Raw genomic sequence first — 19,855 nt, forward strand, 5'->3', positions numbered from 1 at the left:
GGGATGACCTATGTACCTCCACTTAGCCTTCTCTTCACATCAACAACTTACATTAACTGTAGTATGACATCAAAACTAGGAAACTGGCATCAGTGCAATCCACAGAACTCTTATAGCTGTGTGCATTTGATCCAAGAGTTTATATCTTCAGTCAGCTCTTGACTGAGTGATGCTTTAATTCATTCATTCACTAAATATATTAATAAAAATACATTTACATTCTTCATGCCAGACACTGTTCTAGGCACTAGAAAGTCAATTGTAAGTATGAAAGATCAGGTCCCTGCCCTTCCCTGATGGCTCAGATGGTAAAGCGTCTGCCTGCAGTGCAGGAGACCTGGGTTCGATCCCTGGGTTGGGAAGATCCCCTGGAGAAGGAAATGTCAACCCACTCCAGTACTCTTGCCTGGAAAATTCCATGGACTGAGGAGCCTTGTAGGCTACAGTCCATAGGGTCGTAAAGAGTCGGACATGACTGAGTGACTTCACTTTCATTTTGGATGGCAGATGATAAGCAAATAAATTATAACATCAGATAATGCCATGCCAAGAGACATGATGATTGTTTCAAGAAAAAGCACTTTTGTGATTGATTTGAGCAAAACTGATTCATTTTTTTTTTCATGAAACACCATTTTCACATTGAAAGCACTTGAAAGAAAAACTGAAAGATAAATTATGGTTATTCAAAATTGGGTATTTGAGAGATTTCTTTTATAAGTAAATGAAGTAAGCCTGTAACTTTAAAGAAATAATTGATAGAATTTGTCATCAGTGATAGAAATCAAGCTCACATTGGAAATTTTAGAAGTTTAGAAAACATTGTTATAAACTACCATGAGCTTTACAGAATTTCTAATTCTATTGATATTAACATGTAATTTTTTTTAATTGTAGAATGAGATATATTAATATCAACATTTGGTATATCTATATAACTCAGTGAAACAACATTTACCAAATGGCCAAAACATAATTTTTCAAAATCACCTGTGGGCAAAATTCAAAGTACAAGGTAGACTTGTGCATTTTCATGTAACAGAATAAAAAAGTATATTGAGATGTACCTTTAAGTAACTATCTCTGGTCTAGTTTGGGTGCAGCAACAAATAAGAACGTCTGCTGTATACGTAAAAGTTATTAAAATATTCTTCCATTTTCTATGAGGTATCTATTTGAGGCTAGAATTTTCTTCAGATACTTCAGTCAAAACAATACATTGCAACAAACCAAATGCAGAAGCTGCTAAGAGAATTCAGCTGACTTTTCTTAAATTAGATATTAAAGAAGTTTGTAAAAAATACCATTCTTTTCACTATACACATTCTACAGCACAATTTTTAAGCTAAAAATATGAAGCTTGGCTCAAAATAAAGAGCATCTAGTAGAATTTCCTTCTCCAGCTTCTCTCAGAAATCCAATCACAGTGAACAGTCTGGTGGTGGCACCCTACTTTCTGCTATTTCCTTTCTTAATTTTTCACTTTCTCTCTTTGCCTCTCCTCATTCTGCCTTTTTATACTCACTCTTCCTTATCACTTTGTTTTCCTAGTATCTCCTAATACCACAAGGGTTTTATCCATGTCTGTATCCCATCTCACCACCCCAAAAAAGAAAAAAAAAAGATCAGATCCTGGGAAAATGCCCAAGAACACAGTTTCTATGCTCCTAGGGAAAAAGAGGCGAACAAACAAAAAACCCAAGCACTCTCTTCCTTCTTCTGAAAAAGAAAACTATTTCCCCTTGACTGTAGAATCTGCCTTTTGGAAGGTCACCTGGGCTGTACCACACAGTGCTTCAGAGACTGGGCTCCAGCGAGAGCCTAACCACCTGGTTTGATCCTGTGGTGAGACCTTGGGAAAGTCACTTTGCTTTTTTGTGCTTCATGTGCCATGTCTGAAACACAGACAGAGTACTCGGTACCTATTTGACAGAGCTGTTCTGAAGACTGAATGAATTCAAGTTTCTAAAGTACTTAGAACCCAGTCCATAATGAGTATTCAAAAAATAAGAGCTGTCGCTATTATTATTGTTATTATATATTATTAATATTGTTGCTGTTATTTGGGATTAGGCAATCCTTGTCTCTATAAATTGAGCAATTTGGCTGCACCCTGTTTCATATGTTGTTACTGCTGCTAAGTCGCTTCAGTCGTGTCCGACTCTGTGCGCCCATAGACGGCAGCCCACCAGGCTCCCCCGTCCCTGGGATTCTCCAGGCAAGAACACTGGAGTGGGTTGCCATTTCCTTCTCCAATGCATGAAAGTGAAAAGTCAAAGTGAAGTTGCTCAGTTGTGTCCGACTCTTAGCAACCCCATGGACTGCAGCCCACCAGGCTCCTCCATCCATGGGATTTTCCAGACAAGAGTACTGGAGTGGGGTGCCATTGCCTCCTCCAGAGGCTCATAAAATATGTTTCTTTGCAGGAAGAAAAAGAATAGTTAGTATATTATACATAATGGTATATTTTTTCAGACATTTTTACTCAAAAACAATCTACATACTTCTGGTTTTGCTTTTCTTAAACCAACAGCATACGAGGCAGCACAGAGCCAGCCACGAGACCCCTGAGCACAAGGAGGCAGCCATGATAATGGTGGATCTCTCCGACGGAGTCACAGGTAAGACAGCAAACGACCTGGAGCGAGCTGTAAAATTGACCCCTGTTCAGAAAAACAAATAAATACAAAATAATAATAAGATGCTAATATAATAAAATATTGTGGAAGAGATATGGTTAAAACAGTACCTGGCACATAGTTGGTTCAATAAATATTTATTGAATTAGATGATTAAATATATGAATCAATAATAAATGCAAGACTCCTATTTCTGATGAACTGAAAGATTCCAACAATATCATATGATTGTTATTTCCAGTTCTGTTCATTACAATGGGAGAATTCTTCCAATGCTCTCGTATTTTCAGACCTACTTCCTCCACCAGTGCAAAACTGAAGATTCACTCTTTCAATTCAGTTCAGTCGCTCAGTCGTGTCCGACTCTTTTCGACCCCATGAACTGCAGCACGCCAGGCCTCCCTGTCCATCACCAACTCCCAGAGTTCACCCAGACTCCCGTCCATCGAGTCAGTGATGCCATCCAGCCATCTTATCCTCTGTCATCCCCTTTTCCTCCTGCCCCCCAATCCCTCCCAGCATCACAGTCTTTTCCAATGAGTCAACTCTTCGCATGAGGTGGCCAAAGTACTTTATGCTCCACTAATTAGAACAGAGAGGAAGGAAGGGAGGGAGGAAGGAAGGAAACTGTAACTGAGATAAAACATCCAAAGCATTATGCTGAGTGAGTGAAGTCCATTTCCAAAGGGTACTTATGATGTGTGTTAAGTGTTAGTTGCTCAGTTGTGTCCGAATCTTTGCAACCCCATGGGCTGGGAGCCCACCAAGCAAGAAAACTGGAATGGGTTTCCAGTTTTCTGGAATTCCAGTGGGATTCCAGTTTTCTGGAAACTTCTCCAGGGGATCTTGCCGACCAGGGATCGAACCTGGGTCTCCCGCATTGCAGCAGATTCTTTTACTATCTGACCCACAAAGGAAGCCCTGTATATAGGATATGATTCCATTTATATGATATTTTAGAAAAGACAATTATAGAGATAGAAATCAGATCGGAAGTTGCAGGGATTAGTGGGAGGATGAGAGGACAGAGGAAAAACATAAAGGAGACCTTTGGGAAATGTTCTGTATCCTGATTGTGGTAGTGATTATATGAATCTCTCTCTCTCTCTTTCTCTTTCTCTCTCTCTCTCTCTCTATATATATATATATATATATTTGAATTTATAAAATAACCTACCAAAAAGATCATTTTTACTGTATGTTATTTCAAAAATAGAAAGTTTAAGACTTTGCCTATAATTTTGGGAATGATAGATAGGTTCATTATCTTAACTGTGGGGATGGTTTCATGGACATATAGATTCATCAAAGCTTATTTAATAGTACACTTTAAATATGTATAGCTTATCATACGTCAACTATATCTCCAGACAAAAGTTAAAGAAAAACACTTGCTTGTGAACATATATTAGTTAATAACCGGTGTTTTTGAGTAGCTCATTCAAAACAAACAAACCCCCAAATCTCTGCTTTCATCTGAATAATTCAGGCAAAAACAGAGCTTTTATTTCATCGACTGAAGGAAACACTGTTTTCTTTGCTGCGCTTTCCTTGGGCTGAACCTGACACTGGATTGGAAGTCACAGTTAGATCCCTAGTCTCTTGATTCCTGGCTGACTTGGTCCCAAAACTACTATAACAAAATTATCTAGAAATGCTTCTCTTGTGTGTACATCTTATACTTGAGCCATAGTTGGCTTGTTTGTTATCAATTAGTTGCTTTTTATGGACAACTGAATAAGCTAATTCTAGCCCAGAGACAGAGGGATGGATTTTACTAGGGATTCACAGAAGTAAAAAAACAAAATTCTTTATTCTTTTATCCATTTTCCAATAACTGCTCAGTGATTGTTTACTTCACCAAGTAGACAAGTTACTGTTCTCATTCTTAAGATATTTACAAGCTAATAAATGAAATAGGAAACACATACAAATGTAATACAAATCAGAACGTGACCCATGCCACCAGAATGATGCAAGTCATTTGCTTTGGAAGTTTATTTTCCATTGATATGCTTGGGGAAAGCATTTCATAGGAAGGAATATCTAGGTGGGGATGTGAAAGTTGAATAAATAAAGACAGAAAAGAGAAAAAACGATCTATACTGAAAAAAATTACTGCCAAGAAATACCAGGAATTAATGAAGGAAAAATGTGAGGCAAATTTGGGTGGGCATTACATGTCAAAAGCCAAAAGACCTGTGACAACATTCTGAAGTCAATGTCATAAATGGAAAAATTCTGAGTGAAGAAGTGGCTTGAGCCACCTGAGATATAGAAGAGTAGGCCATGGCAGTGTTTAGAACACAGATAATGACACAGAGGCTGAAATCAGGCCTAAGGTTTGTAAGGCTAGAGCAGTAACCTGGGTCTAAGGGTGGAGACTACCAGTTTTTAAATATTTTCAACAAATGCAATCTTAGATAGAATCTCGGTATACTCAGCTATTCATAAACAAATATTTATTTGTGCCTATGATGTGCCGGGGATGTAATGCTGAGCTAGGCAGCTTCCTGTCCTTTTTGGAACTTAGGTTCTAAGGCAGAATAGAGCAGGCAGGCAATAGACAGACAAGCAAATACTCAGATACTCTTGACACCAGGAAGTGAGGAATTCCCAGCTGAAGACCGAGAATGGCTGGAGATGGGAGGAACAAGATTGGGATGGTGGTGTAGACAGAGTGAGGCAGAAAAGAGCGCTCTGAGGAGATGACATTTGAGGAGAACCCTGGGTGAACTGGTGAGTAAGACATGTGAATTTAGGGAGGAGGAATATTCTAGACTCAGAAATAGCAACTGCAGTTGGGTCAGGTGGCAGAATGCATTCCATCTCCGCCCGGCAGCCCTGGAGAGCCCTCTAATAGTCCCAGGACCCCAGGAAATGGTTAAAGAAACCACAGCCTAGACAACAGTAACGACAGTGCGTGTGGAAAGGCTGGGTGGGAAGTCAGTAGAACAAACCTACAGACACCTTGCCCTCTGGGGAATGTCTCAGGAAGTTCAGAAATGGATAAATGAGCTGGATTAGTCCACATGTTAGAAAGACTTATGAGGATTCCATACATACTATGCAGTTTCTCAGTTCCTCAATTTTCATATTTCCAAAATAGCATAGTGATTATAGTCAATGATACCGAATAATAAACTTCAAAGTCGCTAAGTGAGTAGGTCTTAACTGTTCTCAGAACAACAACAACAAAAACAATGATAATTATGTAATGTGATATAGATGTTAGCTAACACTACAGGGGTAATCATATGGCAATGCATAAATACATTAAACCAACATACTGTTCACCTTAAACTTCTACAGTGTTATGTCAATGGTACCTCAATAGAAAATAAATATATACATGTATATTAAAAGAACTAAGTCCTTAATTATATCTTTGATGCATCTACAGAGCTGAAGAAATGTATGTCTTTGTATGCAACAATTAATGAAACATTGATTAAAGTGACATCTATTTCCATTAAAAAAAATAAAGACATGGACAATCTTGGAAACTTTAGAAAGACAGTTGGTCAATCGCCATGATCTAAAATCAGGAATCACATTTGCCATTATCTGCTATCTCTGGACATTAGTAGATATTGAATTTTGTCCCTTTTCTTCATTTTAAGAAAAATAAATAAATATGAGACAAAACATAATAAAATAGGAATAAAGATGAGTTCCTCTCTCTAAGGGATAAGAGGGAAAATAATGAAAATGATTGCAATCCTCTGTTTGATTCAGAAATGAAACAACAATAACAGACCCATGAATAAATGCTTGTCACAGCTCTTCTATTAGAGCTTGTCACTGATTGGTCTATCCATGTAAGGACAGGCCAGGATAAGCTGCTTTCCCAAATAATTCCAGCCGTAGACATTGATACACCTGGAAACAAGCAGTCACTCTCAAGAGCTATACTGTTAATGAACATGAGGTTATGGGGTCACCAGAAGGACAGGCCTTCTGATGTTTTCTATTTCTTCTTCATCTCTTCTGTCCTCATTTAAACAGAGCCTCGCCTCACCTTGTAGAATGTCTTGAAAATGACTAAGAATAATTTAAGGAAAATGATAAAGAAAAAATGCAAGACAATTCCTCAGTTAGGGGACTTTGCAAGCTGTAGGTAGAAATTAAAGGAAGCAGTAGGCCAGTAAATGTGAACACCAGGGCCAGCTCAAAATCACAGCGTCACCAGGAAGCTTCTGTCTATGCTACAGTTTACATTTGGTTTTATAACATATGCCTTCAAATAACCTTGATGAAGTATTTAGTCTTAGTTAACTACTGAGAAAACTGTAGGGTAATGGCCTTTTAAATATCCAACAAGCTGGGACCAAAATATCCAGCTCTGAATGTGTTACCCTTCAAAATATATCTTTGGGAATCCCACAGTCAAGGCACTGAACACTGTCCATGAATCTGTCCTTTCATTAGGACAACATCACAGATATCAAAAGAATAGCTGTCTTACAAAATTAACAATACTACCCGATCCCAAATGATAGTCTCTTTGGGAAGAAAATGGTTTAAAACTTGGAACGAGAGGGGGAAAAAAAAGATTACAGATCTTATCAATGTCATAAAAAAGGATCAAATTCTCTGGAACACCCTTTTTTGAACTTAATGTTTAACATTTAGGGGCCAGTCTTGTGAATTTGTAGAACACTGGGTAAATTTAAAATGATTTTCATCCAGTAAGAATCTAAGTGATATTCGTAGACACACAACTCAGAAAAGATTAGAGTTTGGTTGCCCTGTATCCAATATAGCAAACTGATTTCAGAAATCTTTTCTTTCCAGGCTACATGAACTATATACCTTGCTATCCTCCTGCTTCCCACATTAAAAAGTTAAATAACTTGTTGACAAGTGTTCATAATACATTTTCATGAGAGCCATATTTTTAACTTTTTGAAAGTATACCATGGTTTGAATTTAAGTTTCATGAAGGAGAACTCATATCTGGCCTTATTAAATATTTGTTGCTGGGGTTCAGACAGCTCACATGAAAACATTTCATTTCCTCTGCCATTTCCAATATCTAAGAGGTTTAAATCCACTCATGATTGTTCTGGTGTATTTTTTAAAAGCCTTGCATTACCACAGCTGATGCATTAACTACTTTCCACAGTTGCCTGTCTTAAGTATCAGACTAATTTCCCTGACTCAAATTAATACTTGATTATAAACATCAACTTTTCAGTTCAAACGTAATGCTAAAATTTTTAGGATTTTTCTGATGCTCCCTTAGGTGAGGAAGGTTTTTCCTGGTAAATTACAATATTGGATGCAATATCTAAATCATTTTAAAGTGGTAATTGTGTCTCTATCAGAGTTTAGTCCTTTATAAAAAGGATGCCCAAAATTGAACTTCATTCCTCTGTAGGGTGGAGACTGGACTCTATTCATCATGGAAATGGGAGAGTAATATTTTTCATAAACTCATCTCCCTTGGAAGTTTAAGTAGCATTTATTCACTACAAAGTGATTGAATAGTAATACCCTCTAACAAAGTGAAATTTGTCAAGAATGCCTCAGAAGGGAGATTTCTTTTGAACGTTTTCTCAGAAAGAACTGGTTGTATAAACAGTTGACACACACCTTCTACCTACAGTTCTAAAGTACCAGGATTTTGAATGTGTATAGTCATCATTTCCAAGGTGGGGGTGGGGCAGTGGAGGAGGCAGGCAGGACTAAAAGATAAGGTTTCATAAAACTCAATACTCCATGACTCTCTTCCTTATAAATTAAAAATGTTAAATTAATATTCAACCAAATTCCATCAAATGTCATTGGAAAAAAAGTAGAACATTCAAAGTAAATTTTAACAACTAGAAGAAAATGTACATTTGGATTCTTGCTTACCAGGAAGCAATACTTGCTCTTCAGGCTTAATTTCGACATGTGTTCTTGCTTCTCACACTATAATGATATAACCAGGGGAATTTTTTCTCTAAGCTACAGTGACTCTTATTCATGAGAGGAGCTAGTCCCATTATAAAGGAGAAGGAGCTATATTTAAAAAAGAAAGAAAGAAAGAAACAGGTAATAAAAACACACTGTGTTGAAATTACCTGGAGGGGAAGTGACAGTAAAAATAAAGTGCCAATTTGACCCAGAGATCAAAACTGCCAAGTTGGAGAAGCTCACATAACCATCTTGAGTTTCTGCGTGAGTACATCCTACAAACAAACACAAAACCAAACAGTGAATGTTAGTCACCTATGCTAGAGCAGTTTCTTCAAGTAATCTCTGTAGAGAGGCAATTGGACAATAAAGAAAAAATTAATGAAAAAGGTTACTAAATCCATCAGGCTTCTCTTAGGCAAATCTTGAAACCAAGTAAGTCAAGACAGAATAATAGTGAGTGCAAGTCACTCAGTTGTGGCCGACTCTTTGTGACCCCATGGACTGTAGCCTACCAAGCTCTTCTGTCCATGGAATTTTCCAGGCAAGAATATAGGAGTGGGTTGCCATTCCCTTCTCCAGGGCATCTTCCTAACCCAGGGATCGAACCCAGGTCTTCCGCATTTTCAGGTGGATTCTTTACCATCTGAGCCACCAGGGAAGCCCAGAATAATAGTAACAACAGCTAACATATATCAAAGTTCACTCTGCCAAACATTGGGCATTCTATTCCTCATTATATACAAACTACACAACACCACAAAATATACTATTATCTACAGTCTAAAGATTAGGAAACAGGCTCAGGAAACATTAAATTACTTGGTGAGAAGGTTATAGGTCAAATCTTCCTGATTTAATAAAGTTTGTATTCTTAGCCACTATTGGGTAAGAATACACCACTTCCCAGGTGGTGTTAGTGGTAAAGAACATGCCTGCCAATACAGGTTAGACATACGAGACGTGGGTTCAATCCCCGGATGAGGAAGATTCCATGGAGGAAGAAATGGCAACCTACTCCAGCATTCTTGCCTGGAGAATTCCATGGACAGAGGAGCCTGGCAGACTGCAGTCCATAGGGTCACACAGAGTCAGACACGACTGAAGCGACTCAGCATGCACGCATGCGTTTTATTATTAAATGTCTCTCAAGAAAGAAAGTCTACTATCTTTCTTGGTGGTCAGTTTCTAGGCTCTGCCTCTCTTCTAGTCAAGGGATCTGTAGTTTATGTGGTGGCAGAATGAGGCCAATAGATTAGGAGCACAGCTATGCGTCAGATCAGGACTGATAAAGACTACCCTGTTCAGCAACTTGGATTGTCTGCACTTTGGTTTCTCTGAATAAAATGCAAAAAGGAAAGCTTACATTTTCTAACAATAGGCCATCCATTTACAAACCGAAAGAAGGAAACTGAGCTCCAGACCCCATTCACAATGCCATGAATTAGTCTTCTGCCTCCACTATCCTCAAATGACTTTGCTAAATAACAGCTGCTCCATTTCAGTTTGGAAATGTCACTGTGATTATTGGTACGATGGACAATGAGACAGGAGAGTGCTCCTAATGTTTAAAAACTGGTTTTGAGATCTTTAAGGCTGAAAGGTATCATAAAGATAGAATACGCACAGTGTTACATTTTTCAATTCAATTGCTCAATCCTTTTTGGGAAAACATTGTCTTTCCTCATCAATTTTGCAGAGCTAACTAAAACTTCCCTTTTCAGAAACATCTTTTCCTTCATCTCTTCAGAGTCCCAAAATAAATAAAAATGCCCAGAAAAATGGAAATAAATAAGCCAAGACTCAGATAAATGATAGGCGCCCAAGATAAATGCCGTTCATACTCTTTAAAACCTATATGCATCAAAATTATGGTCAATAAACTCTTGCAAACAATGAACTGCAGAGTACAGATGTTCAACATGAAATCGTTTGCTGCAGTTTTTCCTTTGACAAACGTCCTTATTGTTCCCATCTTTGGAGGAATACAAAGCAGCATTTAATCGAAATGTGTCCGGCGAGCACAGAGAGTCTGCCTCATAGAACAGCCGCCAAACTGCCTAATGGAAAGTACTTTAGCTCCAAATGGGCTTGCTTTTGTGTTAAATACCAGCTTGCCTCAGAGATCTCTACAAAGATTCCCATATATATCTATGATATTCTCAGATTTGAAGCATATGTGCCCAAAAGCGTAGGCAGTTTCTGCCAAGTACAGTACATTACTCTGGGGCTCACCATATCTCTGGAATGATAATTGTAAAACAGACAAATGTCATTGACAGGCTCCCTGATCAAGCTGGGACTGGCTAAGGGAACCTGGGAGAAGATGAGGTGTTGGACTTGAAGCAAGATTGAAGTTGATTATATGATTTATCAGGGAAGGCTACTTGAATGTGATTCTATAAGGAATAGGGTTTTAAAATACCTTTTTAGTCCAAATTCCACCCCCACCCATTCCCACAACTATCCATCTTACCCCTAGCTATCTACACTAACAAACTATTACATCATTAATGTTGATATTTTTAAAATGTTAACGACATATTTTTCTACAACGAGGATCTATAGTTAAATATCAAAGGATCTGAAGGACCTAAAATAATTATCTTTGAGTATATAAATCCACAGGGCTTCCCAGGTGGCATAGTGGTAAAGAACCCACCTGCCAATGCAGGAGATGTAAGAGATGTGGGTTTGATCCTTGGGTGGGGAAGATCCCCTGGAGGAAGAAATGGTAACCCACTCCAGTGTTCCTGCCTGGAAAATTTCATGGACAGTTGAGCCTGACTGGCTACAGTCCACAGAGTTGCAAAGAGTTGGACATGACTGAGCACACACACAGCACACGTGTATAAACCCACTGTTTGGTTAACAGCTAATCTTTTTTTTTAACTGAAAAGGATTGACTGAGGTCAAAGCACATGAAGTTAAATTGCAGAACAAAAGGTTTAGGTTAAACATATAGATATGATTTTGTTGTTAATTTATTTTTCTGCAGGAAATACTTGAGTCAGGTGGTCTATGCCAAATAGTTTTGGTTCCATTTTCTCTGAAGTTAAGGAGAAATAATTCATGATGGTGTTGAGAGATACTCTCAATAATTGAAATAAACTGGTCATGTGGGTATTTCTATAAATAATTTTTTTCCTATTTCATGACATTCACACACACATAAAATGTATGCATATTAGACACCCAGATCATTCCTCATATGTTCACATTGAATCTCCAAACAAGGACAATGTTGACAATACTGATCCAGGGGAGTCCGCTCACTTGAGCATGACTTGGTGTTAATACAAGAAAATAACAAGTGGTTTAATGCCTTATTCATTTTGCATGATCCAGTATGATTCTAAACAAGTCGGTGAGGATATCCTTGGGATAACTGAAAGAAAAGTAATGAAGAGTCTGGGATAGTATGAGTCAGGAATGGGGCACAGTAGAGAACAGAGGCTGAGTAAGGTACAGTGGATGAGTAGGTATGAGGTAGGGGTAAGGCATGGAGTGTAAGGTACTGGGTACAGACAGGTAAAGTATGAAGGATGGCAAGGTACATATTTTATAGGAGGTGTGAGGATGAGCTTAGACTCAAAGCCAGGGTAGAGCAAGAAGTAACTGTAAAATCGGAGTCATTCTTGGAAACCAGCAATGTTGCAGATAGGCAAATGTTTAAATTGGTAAATGAGTCGTTTATAAGTTTGTAAAAGCATTACAGAACACTCAAACTAATATAAATGTCCTAACCTATATGGTGTCTAACTGCATTCTTCTGTGTGTGGATATCCAGTTTCCCCCAATACCATTTGCTGAAGAGACAGTTCTTTCTCCACTGTATATCCTTAATTCCTGTGCTGAATATCAGTTGGCCATATGTGAGTGGCTTTACTTCTCAGCTCTCTAGTCTGTTCCATTCGTTTATATGCCTGTCTTGAAGCCAGTATCATACTGTTTACTATAGTTTTGTAATATGCTTTAAATTAGGAAGTGGTGACTCTCATTTTGTTCTTATTTTTCAAGATCATTTTGGTTGTTTAAGATCTTCTGCAGCTCCATAAAAATTCTAGAATTGCTTTTTTCTATTTCTATAAGAAATATTATTGAGATTTTGATAGAGATTAAATTGAATCTGTAGCTCTCTTTGGGTAGTATGGACACTTTAAGCAAAATTAGACAAGTGGGATTACTTCAAATTTAAAAGCTTCTGCATAGTTAACAGAATGAAAAGGCAACTTATAGCATGGGAGAAAATGTTTGCAAGTCATTTATCTGATAAGGTGTTAGTTTGCAAAATATATAAGAAATTCTTAAACCTCAGTAGCTTAAAAACTAATAACCCAATTAAAAAATAGGCTAAGACCTTGAACAGACATTTCTCCAAAGAAGATCTGTAAATATGCAATATGCATATGCAAATATGCAATATGCAAAGATGCTCAACATCACTAGTCATCAGGGAAAAACATATCAAAACCACAATGAGATGTCACCTCACACCTAATAGGACAACTATTTTCAAAAAGGCCAAAAGACAGCAAATTTTGGTTTCTAGCAAGTTCTAGGAGAAATTAGAATTCTCAAGCACTTTTAATGATAATGCAAAATGGTGTAGCCTTTATGGAAAAGAGTACCAAGGTGCCTCACAAAATTAAAACTAAAAATACCACATGATCCAGCAGGCACAGTTCTGGGTATTTATCCAAAATAATAATAATAAAAAAAAGCAGGATCTTAAAGAGGTATCCCCATATTTGTTTCAGTGCTATTTATATTAGCCAAGATGTGGAACACACACACACATACATAGGCTTCCCTGGTGGCTCAGATGGTAAAGAGTCTGCTTGCAATGCAGGAGACCCAAGTTTGATCCCTGGGTTGGGAAGACCCCCTGGAGAAGGGAATTCCATGGACAGAGGAGCCTGAAGAGCTGCACTCTATGTGGTTGAAAAGAGTCAGACATGACTGAGTGACTAACACTTTCACACACACACACACCACACACACACACATATATGCTACAGGTATGACAAAAATGCTGTCCATACTTGCGGGGCAGATGGCTCCTTAAACATTTCCTGTCAACCTTTTGCACTTTTTAGAAGACACTGGCATTGTACACTGGTGGTGGAATTTTTTTTCTCCAAATTACCAAAGATACTGAGTATTAGTGACTTTGTTATGAATCCCCAGTGGTTGCAAACATTTTTGGGCAGATGCATTTACAGCGGGTCTCCAAATGTCACAAGTACCTACCTCTCAGCACAGAATCTAATGTCCCTTCCAGGGAAACCGAAATGACCCATGGCTCTGACGGGGGCCCCAAGGACTCTACTCTCCGATTCTGGGGGAAAAAAAGAAAGGAAAAATAGGACTCAGAAGAGAATTTTGTGAAGTTAACTGAAAAAGAAGAGGATTCAGACAGAATCTTTCATATAGCACACATTCATGAGAATAAGCAAAGGAAAAATAATAAAATAAATAAAATAATAAATATCCTTTGTCATGTTAACAAGAATATATCAAATAATTTTATCATAAGAAGAGAGATTATTTCAAGAAAATTTGGGACAAGGCAGTGAAGAGGACAAAGGAAAGCTAAGTTTACAGAAAAGGAGCCTGACACTGTTTGCTGAAGGTTAATAAGATAGGAAAGGGAGTTCCCTGGCTGTCCAGTGGTTATGCAGTTCCACTTCAGGGGGCATGGGTTCCATGCCTGGTTGGGGAACTAAGATCTCACATGCCTCACAGTTGGGTCAAAAAATAATAAAATTTATTTTTAAAAAGTGTCAGTGGATCTTGTGGCTGGTAAGGTGCTTTAAAAAAAAAAAAAAAAAAAACCTTAAGGAAGGAAACATTAGGAGAACAAAGCAGGAGAGCTGGGTAAGTGCCTGACCAGAGCAAAAGTGTGGACCTCAGTCCCATGGGCTTTGTCCCTCTACAAGCATGTCATGGGACGCATTTTTTTTAAATTAAAGAGTGGAAAGTTGATTTAACTGTCATATTTCACTTCTTCCACCCATGACATTAGTAAATATAGAAAAGATAAAATCCAAGGACTTGGACACTGAAATTAGAATGAAGCATGCAGAAGCCTCTTATTGATACTGTACTTAACCACATACAGGAGAAATCACTTAAAATAACATAGAACTATAATGTAATGGCATAAATGCCTTCACCAGCATATGAAATGACTTCTTCAGATATAGATCCAGCACTTTGGGAAGGATAGATTTCTGAGAAGACACCTGAGACCTACTGTAAGAATTTGTTTGGAGTGAAAAAGTATTAGAATTCTACTCCTATCCATAATCATATTCTGGACTTTTTACAGAAAGTAGAAGGAAAGCAGGCTGTGCAATGGAAGGAAAATAATGAAAGTAGTTTGATGTTCTAAGTGCACCAACTGTCCCAGGGTGGGTGCTCTGTACACGTGTATTATGATGATGACGGAGTCTGAAACATGCTCCGAATACAATATGGTACCCGGCTCCAAGTAAAGACTGTGACCTGTGCACAGAGTACCTGCTTATCCAGAAACACGAGCTGTGGTTGGACTGTGAGTTCTTTTCCCACTTCTCCATCTGAAGGCTGGACGAAGACTGAAAGACCATAAGGCCGAACATATATCAAGTTCCCAGTTTTGAAACTGCTTGTGTTTCTGCCACATGTTAAAAAAGAGAAGAGAATCCATGCCTCAGATTTTAGATATCATACCACTGTAGTAGTTGTTTTCCATGATACACCATTACTAGTGAAAAAGTTTGCCTTTGTTTCTAGAAACTAAATAATACACTGTATAGCAAACATGAACTTACAACCAAAGAATAATTATATATGTACTTTATATGTTCGCTTCACCATAGGAAATGATGAAATAGGTGTGTGAGGGGTGGGGTGGGAGAACATATATTATGAACTTAGATTTAATCACAATTTATTAACTCCAAAAAATCTTAGTGAGGCATCATATCAGACTAAAACACTTAGAAGGTGGGGATATTTTATAAGTATGCTAATAAACCAGATTTCCCCAAAAAGGATCAGATTTTAGTGCTTTTCCACTTTCCACGGTATAAATACATTCATCCTGGCTGATTCTGTGGGTACCGAGATGATATCACCACAAAGAATTGGGAAGAGATGCCTGGGAACAGCCTCCCCACACAACTGCTTCACAAAGACTCAGTTCAGTTCAGTCGCTCAGTTGTGTCTGACTCTTTGCAATCCCATGGACTGCAGCACACCAGGCTTTTCTGTCCATCACCAACTCCCAAGAGCTTGCTCAGACTCATGCCCATCAAGTTGGTGATGCCATCCAACCATCTCATCCTCTGTCGTCCCCTTCTCCTCCCGCCTCCAATCTTTCCCAGCATCAGGGTCTTTTCAAATGAGTCAGCTCTTCGCATCAGGTGGCCAAAGTATTGGAGCTTCAGCTTCACCAGCAGTCCTTCCAATGAATATTCAGGACTGATTTCCTTAAGGATTGACCTGTTTGGTCTCCTTGCAGTCCAAGGGACTCTCAAGTCTTCTCCAACACCACAATTCAAAAGCGTCAATTCTTTGGCGCTCAGCTTTATTTATGGTCTAACTCTCACATCCATATACAACTACTGGAAAATCCGTAGCTTTGACTAGATGGGCCTTTGTTGGCAAAGTAATGTCTCTGCTTTTTAATATGCTGTCTAGGTTGGTCATAGCCTTTCTTCCAAGGAGCAAGGACTATCTCATTTAATCTCACAACAACCCTTTTGTATGCATAGTCTTCACAAGATGCTTGCACTAAATAGAATCAGTAACTGTAGAATTCATTGATTAATTGATTTCAATTGAATGAAGCCCTCAGGGAGAAAAACACTTATTTATAATTCATACATGCTGAGCACTTACCCGTACAGGTATTATTCTATGCATTCCACCTATAAACTCATTGTATCTTTAAAATGACACAATGACAGACACTTTTATTTACACATGAAGAAACTAAGGTCCAAAAAGACTTAAGTAGTTTGCCAAAGGTTTTTAAACTTTGGTTTGACCAAAGTTTAGAGCTATATTGTTTTTCAACTCTTTTGAGCACATTAATTGCTGATGTGACTTAGCAATAAAATGGAATAATTATAAATAAAATAGTTACATAATTCATGATATCTCAAAGCATCTTTTTCCCAGAGCTTTGGAATGTTTGAAGACCAAGGTAGCTTTATTAAATGAACGTTATATGTCCCATTAAACCTATTGTGTATTACACATCAGAGGCATGCAATAGAGTTTTAACATTTAAATGGCGATATATAGACATCATTTATCACATATATTACTCTAGTATAGGATAATAGATGACTCTCAAAATATCCTAACTCAGGTCTAACAAGACTTTGATTAAAAAAAAAAAAAGGTAGTCTACCCATTTCAATTAAATGCTTGTGAGCCAACTACTTTATTTCCTAATCTATTCTTTTTTCTTATGTGGGGAGATAAAATATTCATTTTACATGGAAGATATATGTGAGGTAAAGGTGACAATTAGTCCTCAGAAGAGGAACAGCGGAAGAACAAATACAGAAGATCAAAAACTATTTAGTTTCCCTAGGGAACCATTTCCCTCTCCCTGGAGCATCCTGGAGAATGGGGGGTAGGGCGTGTGTGGTCCTACAAAGCCCTTTGTTCACCTACCAGCCGAGACCATGACCATCACTCACTAGGAATTCAATATGCGCTAGTCTGGTCATCATTTATAACTTTGCTTAGCCACAATGGGTAAGGATCTTTAAAAAAATTAAATCAGATTTTTTAAATCCACCTATTCATTCCATGGTCCCAGGTTATCGGAAAATTTTACACTATTCCCAAATTCTATTTCTTCCCTTGTCTTTCTTAAATGCTTTCTGATGCAGGACAGGATGCAGGCAGGCTGTGTGGGTTAAAAAAGCCAAAAGACTCCATCCAACAAAGATCCTGACATAAGTACACTGATGTCTAGAGACAGAGGGAGGGGAACCAACTGCCTGAACACTTGCTAAAAGGCCTGTCCCTGACACATTTTTAAGTTTATTGTGAGCAAACATCTCTGATTAAATGTAAACAGCATCCCACTGGAGGTCAGAGACTTGCCGCTACAGCATATCCCAAGGTAATACCACTTTAAGCTTCACATAAACTCTTAAGCAGTTTCTAACCTAAAACCTGACCGTAGGTGGTACAGTTTTTTACGATATGTTATAATAGTGCAATAAATCTGTTAGCTTAAAATCGAATCTCCGTGGCCTTTTAGAGAAATCATCATTAAATGCAGGGTCTTGTTAATGATGCCATCGAAGTGAAATTGTTTAATCTGCTAGGGGGGTGAAAGGTCACCAAATGAATTTTTTATAATACATCAACTTGACACGCAATAGGGAAAACTGTAATAGATAAAAGCAAAGGAAAAGGGCACTGTCTTCTTCTGATAGGTCAATAGCAGCCAAGAGAGTCACTCATCCACTTTCCTTTCACGATGGGGCTCCTTTTGCATTTAATATGGACACCCAATTAATACCCCAGCACCACAGACAACCTCATTTTAGGTGACTTATAGCAATTTCTCCCCCTTCCCTGAAATGAAAGTGATCACAATACATCATAGCATTGTGCGAATTAACGTTAATTGATTCAAGTTACCAAGCAATGATGGGCCACTTATATAATCTAGGCGTTATTGGGTGCTAGAAGGGATGGAGGGAAGATTAGATTCCAGTGTCCGTTGCTGTGACGACGGGAGTCACCTGACGCCTTGTTAGACAGTTGTAAGGTTCTATTGCTGGCCCCAGTGGGGTCGTCAGTAAACTGGAGTGATGTCCAAACATCATTATACGCTGCTCCGATATTAAAGCAAAGGGATTAGCAACTTATTGCAAGCAACCTGGATTTGTCATTGTGCTGTCGTTATCCAATTTCCAACCACTAATGTGACTGTAGCCTGCAGGCAGAAGGACCTACAGCCAAACTTTAAAAAATGGGGGAGGAAAGTTCCCTCCAATCCACCCAGTTTTAACCACTATTTAACAGCTTCCAATACCAGTCAGGTATGTGGAAGAATTTTTTTCCCTTCAATTCTTTGGTGCAAGCTAAAAGAGAAAAACCAGGAAAACACAGAAATGCTCCAGTTCAGAGATTACCACTATTCACTTCAACTCTTGGTTTTTAATCTGCCAGATCTGAAACGCGTACCCTACAGAAGAGAGGACAGTCTCTATGTGCATGGTAAGCCGAGCAGACAAATAAATAAATCCTATTGGTGCAGGTTGGCTCTGGGAGGTGAGGGAGGTGAGGGCATTGGAAGTACTTCCTCACTTCCTCTTCAACCTCTGTCCCCTCAAAGTTACTGAGTCAGGTTCCTCTAGAAGAGTTCCAAGTTTTGATTAAATGTTTAAGGATGTCCTGAGCATTTTTAATCATTCTTACTTTAAATGGGCTACATAGGGGCAGAATCTATAATATATGCTGTGAGGGAACTTCAATTACGAAGGAATTTGTGAAATTCTGTACTCTGTAAGAAGAAAGCATGTCCACTCAATTCAGTGGACAAACATGTCCCTTCCACTACGTACAAATATTGTTCTAAGCACTGAGATATGCAGAGATAAATACACCATCACCTTGGTCCCTCAGGAGCATCCTTCCAAAGAGTCTGTAAGGCAAGGATGAGTTTCCTGGCGTCTTCAGAGCTGACACATACCATTTTATTTATATTTCATAGTCCGTATGCTCCCTATTAAACCTAGCTAAATGCCCTTAGCTGTCATCCACTCCTAAGAGGGAAAAAATTGTCTTATGATCTCATGTTTTCTTTCTGGTACTACGACGTAGTGATTCAAAACTCAGCACATTGTAAGCATCCAATACATGTTATCATAGTAACACTACGACCTGTCGGTACCCACCCTGCACTTCCTCTGCTCTTAGGCCATTAAATGCCTGTGGAGACCACCCCCTATCTTGGACTGGCCAATCTCCAGTTCTGATGCACCCTTGAACATTTACCAAGTCCAAGCTCACTCTAGGATGATAGGCCAATGAATCAAGAGACAAGGTGTTGAGGCAAGGAAGAGACTTTAATCAGGGAGCTGGCAGACTGAGATGGCAGGCTAGTGCCTCAAAATAACCATCTTTTGGGGGTCTGGATGTCAGGTTCTTTTATAGATTAGAGATGAGGGGAGGTGAGAAAGCAAAATAAAAAGGCCATTAATCTTGCAAACATTTCCTAGAATGGCAAGCCTCAGGCAGGGGATGTGTTACTTTTTCCTTCCTGCCATCCACAGGTGGACAGGGTT

The 19,855-nt window shown here is 38.5% G+C and overlaps 1 protein-coding gene across 1 annotated transcript in view; it reads right to left on the minus strand.

The window, feature by feature from the left end:
• PKHD1 (PKHD1, fibrocystin/polyductin) overlaps positions 1-19,855 on the minus strand; it is a 443,492-nt gene that overhangs the window by 18,565 nt on the left and 405,072 nt on the right. Inside the window, 4 exon segments of the mRNA XM_027525460.1 lie at positions 2,505-2,663; positions 8,711-8,818; positions 13,797-13,884; positions 15,069-15,204. Coding sequence (XP_027381261.1) covers positions 2,505-2,663; positions 8,711-8,818; positions 13,797-13,884; positions 15,069-15,204 — 491 coding nt within the window.

The sequence above is a fragment of the Bos indicus x Bos taurus genome, chromosome 23 (assembly GCF_003369695.1).
Source record: "Bos indicus x Bos taurus breed Angus x Brahman F1 hybrid chromosome 23, Bos_hybrid_MaternalHap_v2.0, whole genome shotgun sequence".
Lineage (NCBI taxonomy): Eukaryota > Metazoa > Chordata > Mammalia > Artiodactyla > Bovidae > Bos > Bos indicus x Bos taurus.